General features: G+C 42.6%; 1 protein-coding gene across 2 annotated transcripts in view; it reads left to right on the top strand.

The window, feature by feature from the left end:
• The window catches only part of mtus1b (microtubule associated tumor suppressor 1b), a 212,087-nt gene that overhangs the window by 73,214 nt on the left and 121,004 nt on the right, over positions 1-17,869 (top strand). For both annotated transcript variants that reach the window (XM_069924546.1, XM_069924545.1), the window contains exon 3: positions 8,480-8,681. In XM_069924546.1, coding sequence (XP_069780647.1) covers positions 8,480-8,681 — 202 coding nt within the window. The remainder of the gene's footprint in view (positions 1-8,479; positions 8,682-17,869) is intronic.

Raw genomic sequence — 17,869 nt, forward strand, 5'->3', positions numbered from 1 at the left:
GAGAAGAAGAGTTTACCAGTCGCAGAATTTTATTCCAATTTTCATTAGAAATATGAAGGTTGAGTTCTCTTTCCCAATCATTTTTAAACTTTTCAAAAGTCCCAGAATTTATTTTTGTAATTATATTATATAATTTAGATATCACACCTTTTGGAGGGAATTTTGAGTATAGTATATCCTCTAAAACAGTCGTAGTCTCCCGATTGGGGAAAAAAGGGTAAAGTCGAAACTAAGAAACTCCTAATCTGCAAATATCGAAAGAAATGAGATCGAGGTAAATCATATTTCATGGATAATTGTTCAAATGACATGAAAGAGTTATCCAAGAATAAATCCGAAAAGCATGTTATACCTTTAACTTTCCAGAGTAAATAAGCTTGATCAATTAGAGAGGGATGGAAAAGGAAATTTAGTACAATAGGAGTTTCCAAGATAAAATGACTTAGGCCAAAAAATCTCCGGAATTGAAACCATATACGTAGTGTATGTTTAGCCATTGGATTATCAATTTGTTTATATAATTTAGTAAGAGTAAAAGGGAGAGCAGCTCCCAAAATAGAGCTAATTGAAAAATTTTGTATCGGTTTAATTTCTAAATTTACCCAATGGGGATTTAGAGATAATTCTGAATAATTCAACCAATACCTTAAGTAACTAATATTAATTGCCCAGTAATAAATTCTAAAGTTGGGTAATGCCAACCCTCCCTCTAGTTTAGATTTCTGTAAATATTTTTTCCCCAATCTAGGATTCTTGTTTTGCCAGATATACAAGGACAATTTAGAATCGACCTTATCAAAAAAAGATTTAGGAACAAAAATAGGTATAGCTTGGAATATATATAAAAATTTAGGTAAGATCATCATCTTAATAGCATTAATTCGGCATATCATGGATAGGGATAATGGTGACCAATTGGTAAGTAAACTGCCGATCAGGTCCAATAGAGGGAAAAAATTAGTCCTAAACAAATCTTTATGTTTTTTAGTAATCTTAATCCCTAAATATATAAAATGGTCTCTAGCTATTTTAAAAGGTAAACTATCATAAATAGGGACCCATCCATTAAAAGGGAATAATTCACTTTTATTTAAATTCAGTTTATATCCCGAAAAATTACTAAATTGGGCTAATAAAGATAAAACTGCAGGAATAGAATTTTCAGGATTGGAAATGTATAACAATAAATCATCTGCATATAGTGATACTTTATGAATATCCCTGCAACGAATAATACCAATAATATTGGGTGCTTCTCTGATAGCAATTGCCAAAGGTTCTAAAGCTAAGTTAAATAATAAAGGGCTAAGGGGGCACCCTTGCCTGGTGCCCCGAAATAATCGAAAATACATTCTTCCTATATTGATGTGTGGCTGAGTCATGAGCCATCACAAATTCAATGGGGGTGGGGGGGGGGAAAAGAATCGATGCAACAGAGATGTAGTTTATCAGAAGAATCCTATGTGCATCATATACGGACAGGATGACAAACTAAGTTCTGCAAAGAACAAAAACGAAATGTACATTACTTAAAAGAATCAGAAAACAGCAATCAAAATTCTTTGGACACATCATGAGAAGAGATGCATTAGAACATTTAGTTACAACTGGAAAGCTGGAAGGAAAAAGCAGAGGCAGACAGAATGAAAGTGATAGATGGATTAACATGGTTATAAACGGGAGGCAACAACTACAATTCGGAGGGTCTGAAACAATGATGGATGGAGAGACATGATCGCTCACACTGAACAGCAAGGCACCTGAAACAATAAGATCCTAACCAAATAACTTGACCATTAAATCCTGATTTGTTTAATGATTATAGTAGCTATAGCTGAGGTATTCCAGAATACTGGACTAATAATCCATTAGACTGGGCAAATGCTTTCATCCCTTTTATTTGTCCTAGCAAGTTGAAATTGAATCAAATTGGACTAGAGTGAGAATATGGACAAATATAGCATTAAATAAAATGTGGATCCTCATTGAAGCAGTAGGTTGATCTGACCTTGCTGAAGACCCACACTCACATGGCTAATTCTTGACTGTCCTTGAATTTAATAGATTTATTGAATTGTTTCATAACGTGGAACTGCTGACCTTTCTAATTACCTTGAATGAAAATTTAAGAGAAGTGATGTCTGTTTCAGTCACTATAGAGAATTAAAAGTATAGAGTTACAGCTGGGGAAAAAAAAAGCAAAGATGTCTCTTTCAAATATTGATACTCTTTGTATTTTATTTTCAAGGCTTTTCAAGCATGTCGAGGATTGATTTACTTTTGGTTAATTGAAAGAAGAATTGCCTGACTTGAAAAGCATATGGGGGGGGGGGGGTTTGGAGGGGAACGAGAATGGCATAAACACGATGGACAGACCATGCTTTAATATACAGTGAGAATAATGATTGGTGAAGAATCATGGGAGATAAATTACACATGGTTGTTGAAATACTTGAAACAATTAGATAAGTTTGTAGAAGCAATTGCTGTAGACTAGGTTCATGGTTAGAAACCAGTTTTAACATGAAGATTGCAGCCAAGATCTTGCTAATATGGAAAAGCTTTGAAAGGCAAGCAGCTGATAGTCGGGGAGTAGTTAATAGCCATCTAGTCAATAAGTATTGAGGCTGCTGTCATTTCATTTCATTGGCATCAAAATATGAAATGGGAGATGGGCAGGAAATGAGAATTAAATTCTTGGCACAGAAGCACAGGACAAGGATCACATTTCTGTACTGAAGGCATGAGTTCCTAGCAGTCACTTGAGGAATTTATCTCATCACGGTCATTTATTTTTGTCTTTGTAGAACTGATATGTTGCTCAGTGGGCAGATATAGAATTGGATGTTTAAAAAGTAGGTTTGGAGGAAAAAGGATAAGTTGAAAGACTGCAACCCTTTCAAGGAATTTATGAACAGAAACAAAAAAAAAATAAGTGCAGAAGAAACCCCAACCTGAATACGATCATTTGACCTCAGTACCCTATTCCCTCTGGCTATATCTGTTAAAGCAATAGGGCCACATCCAAATCCCTTTGGAATAGATCTAATAAATTGGACTCATCTTAGTGTGGTAGCAAGTTCCATAAGTTTACAACACTTTGCATAAAGAAGTCACTCCTTATCTCGGTCTTAAATAGCTTACCTCTTATGCTTGGACTGTGACCCCTAACATGGGACATTTTATTGTATAGAATCTGTTTGATCCTGTCAGAATTTTGTACATCTAAGATCCCCTTTCATTCTTTTAAATGCTATTGAGTGCAACCCTAGCCTATCCAGTCTTTCATACATCAGTCCTGCCATGTCAGGAATCAGTCTAGTGAACCTTTACTTTGCCCCCTTAATAGCAAGAATATTCTTCTGATTAGAAGACCAAACTGCACCATGCTCCAGGTGTGGCCTCACCATGGTCCTATACAAATGCAATAAGGCCTTCCTGCTTCTATATTCAAAACCTCTGGCAATTAAAAACCAGCTGCCATTTGCTTTTTTAAACTACCTGGTGTACCAGCATTCCAGCCATCAGCACCAGGTCTCATTGCACCACTTTCTAATTTCTCATTGTTCAGATAATCTGCCCTCCTATTATTGCCACCTGTGGATAATCTCCAATATTGATATTACACTGCATCTGCCATTTTCCCATTCTCCTGATCTGTCCAACTCACCCTGCAACCTCTTTGAATATTCCTCACAGCTTGCATTACCACCTAACTTTGATTCCTCTTTAAATTTGGTGATCACAATCAGTGCCACCTGGAATTTAAATTATCTAGATCAAATGTATTGAAAATGGCTATCGTCTATTATATGTGGATAGTGGAGGAACATGTGGCTTCCCTGGCTGGAACATTGTGGGTGAAACTATCTGAAACTTGTTTGGAAGTCTCATCACCTGCCATTCACAGTTGGACTCTAGCCATCTAGTAGTGCACACCTTGCCATTGGCTTATTTAAATGACTCTGTGTCATTACTGGCCAGTCACCCTGCCCAGAACAGTATAAAACATTGATGCATACCACATTTCTTTGTCTCTGCCTCGTGGTCCAAGCCCCAGACATCACTCCATGCCAGATCACTACTGTGGACATTGCTGGAGAAGTCATGGGTAAGGTGTGCACTGTATTTAAGTTGAGCTGTAGTACAACAATAGATCAGTGTTTGCAGAGAGCTGCTACCCCATTCGAAGAGGGAATTGGGAGTGTGTTTGAAACTCCTTGTTTGTGAGCATGTAGAAGATAGATAGCCACTGGTATCAGGGTCCAAGGTGAATGTCTTCCCATTTGCCTCCTGTGTGTTCATTAAAGTTGCTGTTGATTGTAACACTTATGTCCAAACTCACCTATCTGTGAACTCACCGAACCTGATATTTTCCCAAGCACAACAGGGTCCCAGCACCACTGGTGTCATAAGGGGGAGCGGTCTGCACCAGGTGACAACCAAAATGACTGTCTAAAAATTTTGGTGCAGTGTTTCAGTGGAAATTTATTATCTTTATAAAAATATCCCTGTAGTTAGTTCGAACAATAAAAATACTTTTAAGTTCAGCTTGCATGTATCAATATACCTACATGGCTAAAACTCTAAGTTAATTTACTTTTTGAACCTTCTTATGCACTTTGATCAGAGCCCCCCACCCCGCAGGTCAGCGTTGCTACCAGCCCCCCCACCCCCCCCCCCCCACCCAAGCGCTGTTGCCACAACTCTAGACATACAAGGAACACGCTTGTTTCTTCTACACTCAGTGCACTTGTACCTTTTGGGGTTGGTGGGGGTGACACCATGAGCTGCCGCACTGGGTAACACCAATCCTAGTGACGTCACTGCCCAGCACTCAATCTTTTGATACCTTACTCGTAACTGCCTGTCAACCTGAAAATAACACAATTATCACCACTCTGCTTCCTTCTGGCTAATTTTATGTCCCCATTAGTATATTACCTCAGTGCATTAGCTTTTATCAGATAACTTCCTTGTCAGTCTCAGCAATTGTTTAATTTATTTCTTTGAGTGCATTTTTGAATCACGTGCATTGACACCACAGAAAAACACATTATTGATCAACCTAAGGTGCAGAAGGGAATTTCTATCTATACCCAGCATTTTTGTGGAAATGTAGGGTTGATGTAGCATTTAAAATGTCTTGGGAACAATGTAATTACAAAAATTGGGAAAATAATAATTTACAATTTATAATTTTGGCTCCTTGATTTTTTTTTCCATAGGCAGTGTTGCATTTTGCAGATTTTTTTAAATTTTGGGATGTTCACTGTCCACTGATGAGAATGGCCTGCTTCCACTTGGGTTCTAAGGCCAATGACTGAACAGCAGACTCCATTGCGGATGTGATGCCTGGCAGTGTAAATGGAATTTTGGAGTGATGGTGAATTTCGTTGACATTGTCAGCCTATGCTGGGACAGATAACACACAGATATAGCAAGTAGCTCATGTGGACCAGGGTCTTCCTGTGAACTTTTATTCTTGGACTGCAGTATGGTGCAGTCATGGCAGGTTGGTGGAAGAGCTCTGACTTTTAGATGTTCAAAACTTTTCAAGTAGACAAGTTAGCAACAATTTGGAGCTCTGCTTCTGATCATGCTGGCAAACATTGTCTGCAATCTTGCTTGATGACTGAAGGTGATTTGTAGTTGCTGGAGGTTGAACAATTCCCCATTGGTCCTGAAGATGATCTGTACTCTCTAGGAAGTTTTTTGGAAATGAAGTGCAGCATTCCAGAGAACTGTGTCTTGACAACTATTTTGGCTTATGGCGTGCTTGCCATCATGAATCAGATACAAGGTGGAGATTATTTTGTGTAGTTGTTCATTGTACAATGCCTTGGTGGAGGAGGTTTTGGTGTGATCCAGGCCAAATCTAATTGGTATGCTTAGGACTTTGGTACCAGACTGGTGGAATTTACTTTTATTAATGAAAAGACTTGGTTTTGAGATATAAACAGTATTAATCTTTTTGGTTACCCCAGAAAACTGTCAAGGAGGCATTTCTTCTCGGCAAGTCTCCATGTAGAAACCAATACCTGGTGTACCAGAGGCAGAATCATCAGGATTTCTGAATAGTTAGCAAATTATCGGAGACTAGTTTTTTACCCCCTCCATAAATCTTCGTCCGCGAAGCCAAGCCAAAGAAAAAGAAAAGGTTAGTGCTCAATTTCCTTTGATGTCACATGGTAAATATAGAAACATAAAAACATAGAAAATAGGTGTAGGAGTAGGCCATTTGGCCCTTCAACCCTACACTGCCATTCATTATGATCATGGCTGATCAGTACCAGGTTCCTTCCTTCTCCCCATACTCCCTAATCCCCTTGGCCACAAGGGCCAAATCTAACCTACACTTAAATATTGACAGGGAACCGGCCTCAACTACTTCCTGTGGCAAAGAATTCCACATATTTACCACTCTCTGAAGGAAGAAATTTTTCATCTCAGTCCTAAAAAAATTCCCCCTTATCCTTAAACTATGACCCCTGGTTCTGGTTTTTCCCAGCACCTCTCAATGGAAGAAACCACATTTGTGTTCAGGGAAGCAGTTTCTTAGCCACTGGAAGGTGGTTGAGGACTCTTGCCAATTATTTTTTTCTCTCTCTGACAATCAGCAGGCAGACCCTTTTAATTATTATTAAATTTTCCTTTCTTGAAGATACAGTAGGTCCAAAAATACTGATACCAGAAATCTGAACCACCTGAGAGTCCAGACTTATCGAAAACTCGCAAACTTTTAAAATTTTGCGGGCTTTTGTGTGCATGCATGCGTAAGCACCTCAGATGCACAGCGGCAACAAGCGATGCCTTTGATAAATGAAGCATTCTGTATTTTCTAATGAATAAACTATAAAAATTTACTCGTTCATCTCTTTATTCCTCCTTAAATTTGAACTTTAGAAGTACTGCCCAATGCCTGAGTCTGGATTTTGGGACTTCTGCTAGACTATTTACAATCTGAGGACCCAAGTCTGTAACGGAATCTGATGTGGGCACTGTGGTTGTGGATTTGTGACTTGAGCTGTTTATTGCCATGTTTTAGAACTAAAATGGAAATACTGTCTGCTCAAGCCTTTATTGGTTAGGTTTTGCTTCTTCATCTCCTAATGGGTCAGGAGTGGTGGCAAGACCAGACAAAATGAATGGCTGGGCATGTTTCTATTAGACGGTCATGGTTGAGGTGGTATTCAGTGTTTCTTTCAGACATCCAGTCTTGAAGGTTCACCATTCTTGTCAGTGGGTAGGTCCTTGGGAGTTTGGGCTAAAGTTGTCATAGGGAGATCCTTCAGCTTGTTGATATCATTGTGGTCAGATTTGCTGAACCTCCTGTAGTCTTTTCATCTACCATCTGTTCTTTGGGTCATGAGTTTTTGCTGGGGTTTTGCTTTTTAGTGCCTCTGGTGCTCTTTGTTTTTACTTTGGAATGGTAGATTTTCCATACCAGGAATGTGGAATACCTTGAAATTGGCCATTCTCTTTAGTTCAGGTGGTCAGCAGTACAGAGCCAAGAATCTCCTCACAGGTGCCAATTGTAGAACAGTTCAGTGCAGCCCCTAAGGTTTGAACATTCTTGCTGCTTTTGGTGGAGATGATCCAGCCTTGCGATTAATTGTGCAACTGGTTTCAACTTTTCATAGTCATTTCCAAGAACTTGATTTACCAAAAATGCAGTCATTTCCAATTAAAATTTGGTTCATATTTTTTAAATCTTGCTGATCTTTCATTATCTCTTACTGAAAGGAGATGACACAATATATTTGTTGTTATTTCAGGCATCTGATAGTAAATTCCAAGGAATGTCATAAAATCATTTTGCTCAAAATGAAATCAAGTTAATTGCAATTTAAATTTGCCTGAGTTTCCAATTTTGCATCGTGTAATCCTATCCAGGTGCTTGACTGAGAACTAGCTATCAGTGCACAAATGGTTATTATACTCAGAGGGTAAAATAAATATTTATCCAAACCTCTTCCCCGTGGTCTACACTTGAAACAATGCAGTTGGCTGTTGCAGTGTTCTTTTGATCCCTTCCCTGTTGACGTATTAAAAATCGTGTTGTAATTTTGGAAGTTGGCCAAATATGCAAGGCAGGGATCAAATCCACTGTTTCAAAGGGACAATGAGTGTTTTAACAGTTGCAGGTTTTTTGTTTTAACTGAGCCATCGACATTCAAGTGCTTTCCATAAAGATGAGTTCTGTTTCTCAATTGGACTTGCCACAAATGTAAGAATACCCGCTTGTCAAGTAAGTAATATTCGTCTATTACCCTTTAGTGTTTGGATTTTGACTTAGGCAGTTATGCATAGTTGTAGTAGTTGAATGCAAAACAATCCTCACACATGGAATGTTTGCACATGAGACAAAATTAGATGTTTGTTTCTTGTAAGCCTGATTTTAGTCAGTTGTACAAATGTAAGCGGCTTCCACAACATTCGTTGACTTAAGTGTTTTCCAAAAATATTCTCTTGTCAGGTTATTTTAACAAAATCAGCATCCAGTGATGATCAAGTTGGACGGAGGTCATCTCTCAGTAATAAGAGGAGCCTGCCTATGCCGTCTCAATCTGCAAAATTAAGGGTGCCATCTTCTGTGTCCAAATCACCTCTGGAAAGTGTGAAGGATGGCCACACGAGTGCCATGCAATCTCCAGCAAATAAGCAGCTATTTCTGTCTGGTAAGATTAGTGCTAAATTGGATAAACTTGTTTTAACACTCATGTACTTAAACTGCTGGTCTAAAAATATAGAGTTGTAGATGTTCTCTTAGGTTTCAAATTTCCCATGTTGTAAAATGCTTGCTGAATGTTTTCTGGATTAAGTCAATGAGAAATATTAAATGATGTTGGGTAATCTGTGGGACCCATCATTTGCTCTGTAAAAACAATGACTACTTGCATATGTCATGAGTATTCTGTAACAATAAAATTGCATTCTTCACAGCTTTGGAAATGTGCCAAATGCTCATTTGTGCTTTTACAAGCACCTATAGTAAATCAGGATTAAATGTAATCTGTGGAATTATTTAAGTTACTGGCATTCAAAGATGCAAATGTGTTTGCTATGAAATATTCTTTTGGATTATAGTATTTCAAAATTGCACATTTTCAACTGCTGGTTTTTGGAAAACATCAAATTCTACTGTTTGAAGTAAATGTGATTGCAGTTGAAATTGGGAGGAGACTTCAGCTGTATATCTTGAGCAATGTATTGCATCTTTTCCACAAAAGTACAGAACTGTCATACTGAGTGCTCTCTATAAATTCCCCAGCCATGGCAATCTACCAGTATTTTGCTGTAAATGCAGAAAGCTCTGGAAACACTGAGTAGCGTGGAGCAATTCTGGAATGTTGCCTCTTTTTCCTTCGCCAGATGGTGTCCGAGTTACTCCAACATTCCAAGCATTTTCTTTGAATTTCAATTAGCTGAGTTGTTCGAGTGGTGAAGGCATTTTCGATGTGTTTTGGAGTACCTAATTGTCCTGTTCCCTTTGATTTGGTATATTTGTAACTAGCCTATATTCTAATGAGTGACTTGTTTTTCTTTGAACTTTGATAATTATTTGGCTCTGAATGATGATGTCTCATTCCAAAAGAAGACTTGTCTGCAGTACCTAAATCTACCATATCTGCAGCTGGGCATTTTCTCCTTGTAAGGGGGTTTTGGGGATTTCATTTGCACAAGTCTGCTTTTTGCCTGAGTTTGAGCTATAACAGTAACTTAGTGATTCTGAGTATTTTTGGTTTCTATGTTGAATTGTTTGAACAAAGAAGTTTTTGTCAACTTGGTAATTGAAACCAAATGAAATTCCTTGTGGAGGCTACCGAGTCAAGCTGCCAGGGCTGAGGTTGAACACAATGCAGTGCACTTATAGTTTAATTTTATAGTCTTTGGCTTCAGTCTAGAGTAATGTTGTAACTTGTACGTTTTTTGGGTCGATGAAAGCTTGTAAGATCGTTGTACTAAATTGGCCAGTCGCCTTTTGGATATTAGTTTGAAGTTGTAATTCAATATATTTGGCCTAGCTTTGCATAAAACTGATTTGGGATAATCTATTTGTGGCTCACTTAAATTTCAAGTGTTTGGAAAACTTTTTGTATTCTATGTAGGCTGGAGGCAGGCAAGTTTAAAGTGCAAATGAGCAGAAGCTGGTTTATTTTGATTGAAACTAGAACTAGGAATTGATTTTGGAATTTGTAATTTTCAATTTTGTTTGCTCTTAAAATTAAGATTATTTTTCATGCGCATTATTGTAACAGCAGGACAGACGATATTATTTTGAATTCCACTACTACCCAAGAGTCAAATGATTGGCTAGTGTAGACTTGGGGGGAGTGGCCTGAAGCTAAGGGTCAAAGCTATCTCCCCCATGAGTCATTGAAGACGTGAATAAGTTTCTTAGATATTTGAGAATGGAAATGTGATATTTTCACTTTTTGGAAACTTTTTTGCCAAAATTTTATTGACAATTTGTGGCCACTGGAATTGCAGCGGACACGACAAAAGGCATTTCTAGAGTAAATCAAACAGATTTACTCTGCATCACCCGCACAACCGTTTAAAAGCCAGAATCATGCGCTGACATCACATGGCCAGTTTGATGCTTCCTGAGAGTTGTAGTGCCACTGCACAGCACCCTCCCAGAAATGGCAGAAAGGTTTATCTGTCTTTTAGGTTGTCGACCTCTGCGATGGACTGTTGGCTGCTGCATTGGGGAAGACTTGTCCACCTGAGCTGGTTTAAGCCTGTCAATAGTGAAAGGCTGTGGCTTCCCTCCAATGTCCAAAATACAGGTCGACTGAGTTTGTTTGGGTATCCTATAAGGTCCTTCATAGGGTATCTGTAAAGGTTGACCAAGTGTTCCCCTTTGGACAAAGACATATTTGCAGTTTTTGAGGTCTTCAGGCACAAAAGAAGAGTTTTCTCCATGCGACGATGGTGCTCAACAGTACCTTAGGATCATCGCTGGAGTTGGAATGGTAGGGGACGAACTCCCCTGGAACCGTACACAAGCTCTGCAGATGAAGCTTGGAGGTCCTCCTTTGAAGTTCAGCCCCTCTAACCGAGCCATCAAGGCTGATGAGATGTTGATGAAATATTTCCACCATTCCATTGGCCTGGGGATGATAGGCATTCGTATGAGAAATTGTTGGTGGCGATGAGATGCCTGGATGTTTTGTTGTACTTGTAATATTCAGGATGAAAGTGATGTTAATTTGTCTGCATTGATGTGGGTCAACTTTAACCTTTTGGTCTACCCAGTTAAAGATGGCAAAAGTCGCTAAGACAATTGTATATTGAAAGCCCTGCTTTAAGAGATGGCATTGTTCCAACATAGTATCTAGCTTCTGTACTGGTTGGAGACTGGATAGCTGGGCTTGGCCATGATGATGGTAATCAGAGGGATCATGGGGAAAGGGAAACTTAATTGAAGTCTGTAAATTATGGGAATGATATAGTGGTGCCCATTCAGAGCCAGCTCTTCAGCGCTTGACGTCCTGCTTTGCGGAAACTGCCAAAATGTTTGGCCTGGAAGTCAGCCTGAAGAAAACTGAGGTCCTCCATCAGCCAGCTCCCCACCATGACTACCAGCCCCCCCACATCTCCATCGGGCACACAAAACTCAAAACGGTCAACCAGTTTACCTATCTCGGCTGCACCATTTCATCAGATGCAAGGATCGACAATGAGATAGACAACAGACTCGCCAAGGCAAATAGCGCCTTTGGAAGACTACACAAAAGAGTCTGGAAAAACAACCAACTGAAAAACCTCACAAAGATAAGCGTATACAGAGCCGTTGTCATACCCACACTCCTGTTCGGCTCCGAATCATGGGTCCTCTACCGGCACCACCTACGGCTCCTAGAACGCTTCCACCAGCGTTGTCTCCGCTCCATCCTCAACATCCATTGGAGCGCTTACACCCCTAACGTCGAAGTACTCGAGATGGCAGAGGTCGACAGCATCGAGTCCACGCTGCTGAAGATCCAGCTGCGCTGGATGGGTCACGTCTCCAGAATGGAGGACCATCGCCTTCCCAAGATCGTGTTATATGGCGAGCTCTCCACTGGCCACCGTGACAGAGGTGCACCAAAGAAAAGGTACAAGGACTGCCTAAAGAAATCTCTTGGTGCCTGCCACATTGACCACCGCCAGTGGGCTGATAACGCCTCAAACCGTGCATCTTGGCGCCTCACAGTTTGGCGGGCAGCAACCTCCTTTGAAGAAGACCGCAGAGCCCACCTGACTGACAAAAGGCAAAGGAGGAAAAACCCAACACCCAACCCCAACCAACCAATTTTCCCTTGCAACCGCTGCAATCGTGTCTGCCTGTCCCGCATCGGACTTGTCAGCCACAAACGAGCCTGCAGCTGACGTGGACTTTTTACCCCCTCCATAAATCTTCGTCCGCGAAGCCAAGCCAAAGATTGTGGTGCAGCTGATAATATAAACTCAGTCCCCCCCCCCCCTTTCATTGGACTGGGTGAATACAGAAAAGACATAAAAAATATTTCATACACACACACATCGATCACAACAACGACCCTCCCCCCACCCCCGCCCCCTGTTCGCAGGAGCACTCACCACCTCTACCAGAGCAATGAATTCCCCACAAAGATGAACATTACTGTACTTAATCAATTTAGACAGGCCACTTCTAAATATCTGCACTGCCACAAGGTGGCAATCCCTGGTACCGCATCTTTCAAAAATATAAGCAGCTTATCATGAGGGTTACATATTTTGTAGTTTTTGGTTCCTACCGTAAATCAAAAAAAAATCAAAGGTCAGGCTGCATCTCGTCTGGAAGTATGTGTACCTCTAATCACATTTAAAAACATTAAAATCAAATGAAAATGAGACAAAAGGTTGCCATGTATCTTCAAATTTCACTGTTGAATCAAACGCATGATATTGTCGCATTCGCACTCTGCAAAGTGTGGAGTAAGAACGACACACAGTCAAGTAGAGGTCGAAGACAGATTTATTGCTCTGCCAGCTCTGTTTATATTCACTCCCTGCCACTGATGACATGAGTGACAACATCACAGTGCCAACATCCAACAGGCTGGCATTTCTGCCATTGTCCGCTGTTTCATGCTGTGCAGGGGGTCAAGTGGGGGCCTCGTGATCAATGTTCGTTGGCCATTTCATGAGCAGATCGCAACTCAGTTCGTGGACCGCTACACGATTTCTTCCCCTCCTCCCCCCCCCCCCCCCCACACACACACAGAACTGGCGATCGGAGTATCCATTGCCGCTTTAGCTGGCCTACCTCTGCGTCATGGAGGCTGAGTCTCGACTGGCTGGCTATTATCTACATGGGATGGTTTTAGGCAGTCAAGGATGAATGTTTCCTCTTGCCAGCAGTGTCCAATACACACATCGACCCATTATGCCTGATGGCTCTGAACAGCCCCTCGTATGGCCATTGGAGGAATGCCTGGGGTGCTCCCTTTTGCACAAAAGATTTGGGCTGGCCATGTGGCGGGGGCTGTGGAGGAGCTTGGGTACCCAGCCTTTCCCTCAGCTGTTTCAGTGCCACTGTGGACCTTTCAGGATCCTTGGCAGCAGCCAAGAATTCCCCTGGGATTACCAAGGGTGCACCATAGACCATTTCTGCTGCAAAGGCATTAAAGTCCTTTTTTGACACAGTGCGTATCCCCAGAAGGACCCAAGACCATTCATCCGCCCAGTTGGGCCTCTTGTGCCGGGCCTTCAGGGCTGCTTTTAAGTGTCCGTGGAACTGTTCCACCAACCGGTTGGGCTGCAGGTATAAGGTCTTGGTATGGTGGAGTTGGGTTCCTAACAGTTTGGCCAGTGCTGCTCAGAGCCCTGAAGTAAACTGTCGGAGGTGAAATGTTCCAGAACTCCGAACATGGACACCTAGATGTTGATTAGTCCCCTGGCGCAGGTCTCTGTGGTTGTGTTGGCCATTGGAACCTCCTCCAGCCACCTTGTGGAGCAGTCAACCATAGTGATGAGGTATCTCGCCCCACCAGAAACCAGTAGTGGTCCCATAATGTCGACGTGGATATGGCTGAACCTACACCACACTGGCTCAAAAGTCTGGGGAGGTGCTTTAGTGTGAGTTTGCACTTTGGATGCCTAGCAGAGCATGTAGGTCTCGGCCCACTGACTGCGGTGGCAGTGAACTGGTTGGCCACAATCTTTACCGTGGTTCTGATGACCAGATGTACCAAGTTGTGCACTGTATCAAAGGCCTGCATCTCCATACTGCCAGCACAATGGGATGGGGTTTGCTGGTGGAGACATCACAGAGGAGCTCTTGGTTGCCAGTGCAATCACTACATCCTCCAGCCATAGCCTGAAAAGCACCATCCTGTATGCCAGGATTTCAGATCATCGTGTTCTTCACAGTCTGTGCCATGGGATAGGGCATGGATGGACTCAATGGCGGGTCGGGAGAGTGCGTCAGCCACCATGTTGTTCTTGCTGGCAATGTGCTGGATGTCCATGGTGAATTCAGACGTGTTCCAAAGGTGCCTCTGCTGCTTGGCTGACCACTGATCAGACACTTTGTGGAAGGTGAAAGTCAGTAGTTTGTTGTCTGCTAAGATCTTGAATTGTTTGTCTTCCAGAAAGTATTGGAAGGGCCTGACCACCAGGTACAGTGGCAATAGCTCTCAGTCAAAGGTGCTGTATTTAAGTTCAGGTGGCTGGAGGTGCCTGCTAAAAAGGCCAGGGGCTGCCATTGCCCATTGATCGGCTGTTTGAGGAGTTCTCTGACTGCTGTGATGGAGGTGTCCACCATGAGGGTGGTCGGTGCCTCCATCCTAAGGGACCCAAAAGGGTGACATTGGCTAGAGCATCCTTCGCCTTCTGGAACACCTCCAGGGCCTCCCTCTCCCAGGCAACATCTTTATTTTTCCCCACCATGAGTGCAAAAGCAGGTGTATGATCCGAGCTGCTGCCCGTATGAATCAATAGTAGAAGTTGATCATACCGGCGAACTCTTTCAGCCCCTTCATGGTGTGAGGTTTCGTGAGCCGCTAAACAGGCAGTGGATTTTTCCCATACTTGTCGATCCGATGCCCAAGAAAGTCAATTGTGTCCTACCTGAACTGACACTTGCTGGGGTTGATGGTCAGCCCGAACACCTGCAGGCAGGTAGTCTGAGGCGGGTCGTGTGCTCTGAATAGTTGCATCTAGCAATAAGGATAACATTCAGGAAGATGCATGGGAGGTCCCAGCCCACTGCGTCCATCAGCCGCTGAAATATCTGAGCAGCATTCTTAAGCTCGAAAAGCTTATGAATTCGAACAGGCTGAAGAAGGTGCTTATGACTGTTTTGGGGATGTCCTTGGGGTGCAGAGGGATTTGATGATAACCCCTGATTAAATTGACCTTTGAAAGCACCTGTGCCCCTTGTAAGTTGGCAGTAAAGTCTTGGGTATGGGGCACAGGGTTTATGTTTAGTGTGGTGGACTCTTTGGGACCATGTGCAGACTGTTGCACTATCCCCCAACTCTTCCATTTTCTTAAATTCCTCTTTGGCAAGGACAAGTCTTACAGGGGTGGGGGGGCAGTGGGAGAGGGAAGGTGTGCCCTGGTGTGGATGTGGTGCTTTACCCTGTGGTTTGGTTCCACGGAGGAGAATTGTGACGACATGATCATGGGGAACTCTGCCAATATGCATTTTCAGGCGTAATCAGACAGCATGATGGAGTCTAGGTGGGGGTATGGTAATTTGGTTTCCCCCCCAGAGGCATTGTTTGGAAAGTTCTGGTGTGCACCAAACACCACCCTTTTAAGTCTACCAGCAGGCAGTGGACGCACAGGAAATCCACTCCCAGGAGTAGTTGCACCACTGCCGTGATGGTAAAAGTCCATTTAAACTGGTGGCCAGAAAATCGTAGGGGGGATGGTGCAGGTGCCGTAAGTTTTTATAGAGGTGCTGTTCGCTGCCCTCACTGCTGGGTCTAGCTTGGTGTTCTGGGTGTCATAGGCTGTGGTGGGGTGGGGGGGGGGGTGGGAAGAAGGACAGTTATTTTAGCACCTGAGTCCATGAGGAACTGCCTTCCCAACAGAGTCCCACATTGGCAAACTGCTACAGTCATTAATAATGGCTTGTCATGGCGTTTACCGGAAATGCTCAGGGTGGGCAGCATTGATGGGCCCCCTGCATGCCATCGTTAATGATAATAACAATGTGGCTGTGTAGGGGAATCCACTTGCCACTCCGTCTGTTGTGGCCTTGTTGCCAGCACCATTTGTTTTCTTTGCTCTCCAGAGCATTTCTGCCCTGGCTGCGACTTTCCTCTGGTTGCTGAAGTCCTTGTTGGGAAACAAGGGTTGGATATCCTCTGGCAGCTGCTCCAGAAAAATCTGCTAATAGAATAGGCAAGGCTTGTGCCCCTCGGGGAGCGCAAGCATCACACTCATGAGGGTGAATGGGGCCCCGTACCCCAAACCGTCCAAGTGCAGCAGACGGGCAGTGTGCTCGCACTGTGATAGCCCAAAATTTCAGGTTAGTAGCTCTTTGAAGGCACCATATTTGCCTTACTCTGAAGAGCAATGCCCCAGATAGCACTGGCTGAGTTTGCAACTCTCTGTAGCCTTTTCCTGTCCTCGACGTTGTCACCTCCATACCAGAGAGTGATCCATCCAGTTGGAATGCTCACCACAATATCTGTAGAAATTCGTATCAGTCTTTGATGACATACCAAGTTTTCTCAAACTCTTAACGAAATATAGCCACTGGCAAGCCTTCATGATTCCCTCAACGTGGAGGCCCTGGATAAATCTTCAGACATGTTGACACACAGAAATTTGTACTTTATCCAATCCCAATCCACTGCTAACCCCTTGATGAGGACTGGTTTGCCCTTCCTGAAGTCCATGATCATTCCTCAGTTTTGCTCAAAGTTGAGTGGAAGATTGTTGTGACATCGCTCAATGAGCTGGTCTATCTTGCTCCTGGTTGCTTTCTTGTTGCTGTCTGAGATTCTGCTGACGACTGTGGTATCATTGGCACATTTGTGAATGGCATTTGAATTGTGCCTCGCCACACATTTGTGAATATAGAGAGTAGAGCAGAGGGCAAAGGGCACATCCTTGAGGTGCTCCTGTGTTGATTGTCACCAAGGAGGAGACGTTGTTATTGATTTGCACTGACTATGGTGTTCCGATGAACAAGTGAAGAATCCAGTTGCAAAAGAAGGTGCAGAGGCTCAGGTTTTGAAGTTGGTTGACTAGTACTGAGTAGATGATGTTTGAAAACTGAGCTGCAAATGATGAAAAGCACCAGTTGTCTGTGTTGCTTGTTGTCTAGGTGATCCAGGGCTGAGTAGAGAACCAGCGAGAACCTGTCGTAGAGTGACTGGTGGGATGCGAATTTCAATGAGTACAGGTCTTTATTTGGGCACAAGTTAGTCTGGCCATGACCCACATCTCAAAACATTTCATCACAGAAGAGTGAGTGTTACTGGTTGATAGTCATTGAGGCAGCTCACTCTGCTCTTGTTATGATGTCCTTTTGAAGCAGCTGGGAACCTCTGACTGCAGCAATGAGGGATTGAAAATGTCCATGAACAGTCCAGCCAGTTGATTGGGTCAAATTTTCAGTATCCTACCAGGTATGGCACCAGGGCCTGAGGCCTCTTGAAAGACATTCTGACGTTGGCCTTGAAGACCGATATCACAGGGTTGCTGGAGAAATCTGCCCTGGGAAGCAAGTGGTAGAGGTTGGTACAATTTGAATTTTTTAAATGCATATAAACAGGTACATAGATAGGAAAGGATTGGAATGATGTAGGTCAAATACAGGCAAATTGGATTAGCTTGACTAGACAACTTTGTCTGCCTGGGCAAGTTGAGTGAAGGGTGTTTTTCGTGTGCT

This window comes from Narcine bancroftii, chromosome 3, assembly GCF_036971445.1.
Source record: "Narcine bancroftii isolate sNarBan1 chromosome 3, sNarBan1.hap1, whole genome shotgun sequence".
Lineage (NCBI taxonomy): Eukaryota > Metazoa > Chordata > Chondrichthyes > Torpediniformes > Narcinidae > Narcine > Narcine bancroftii.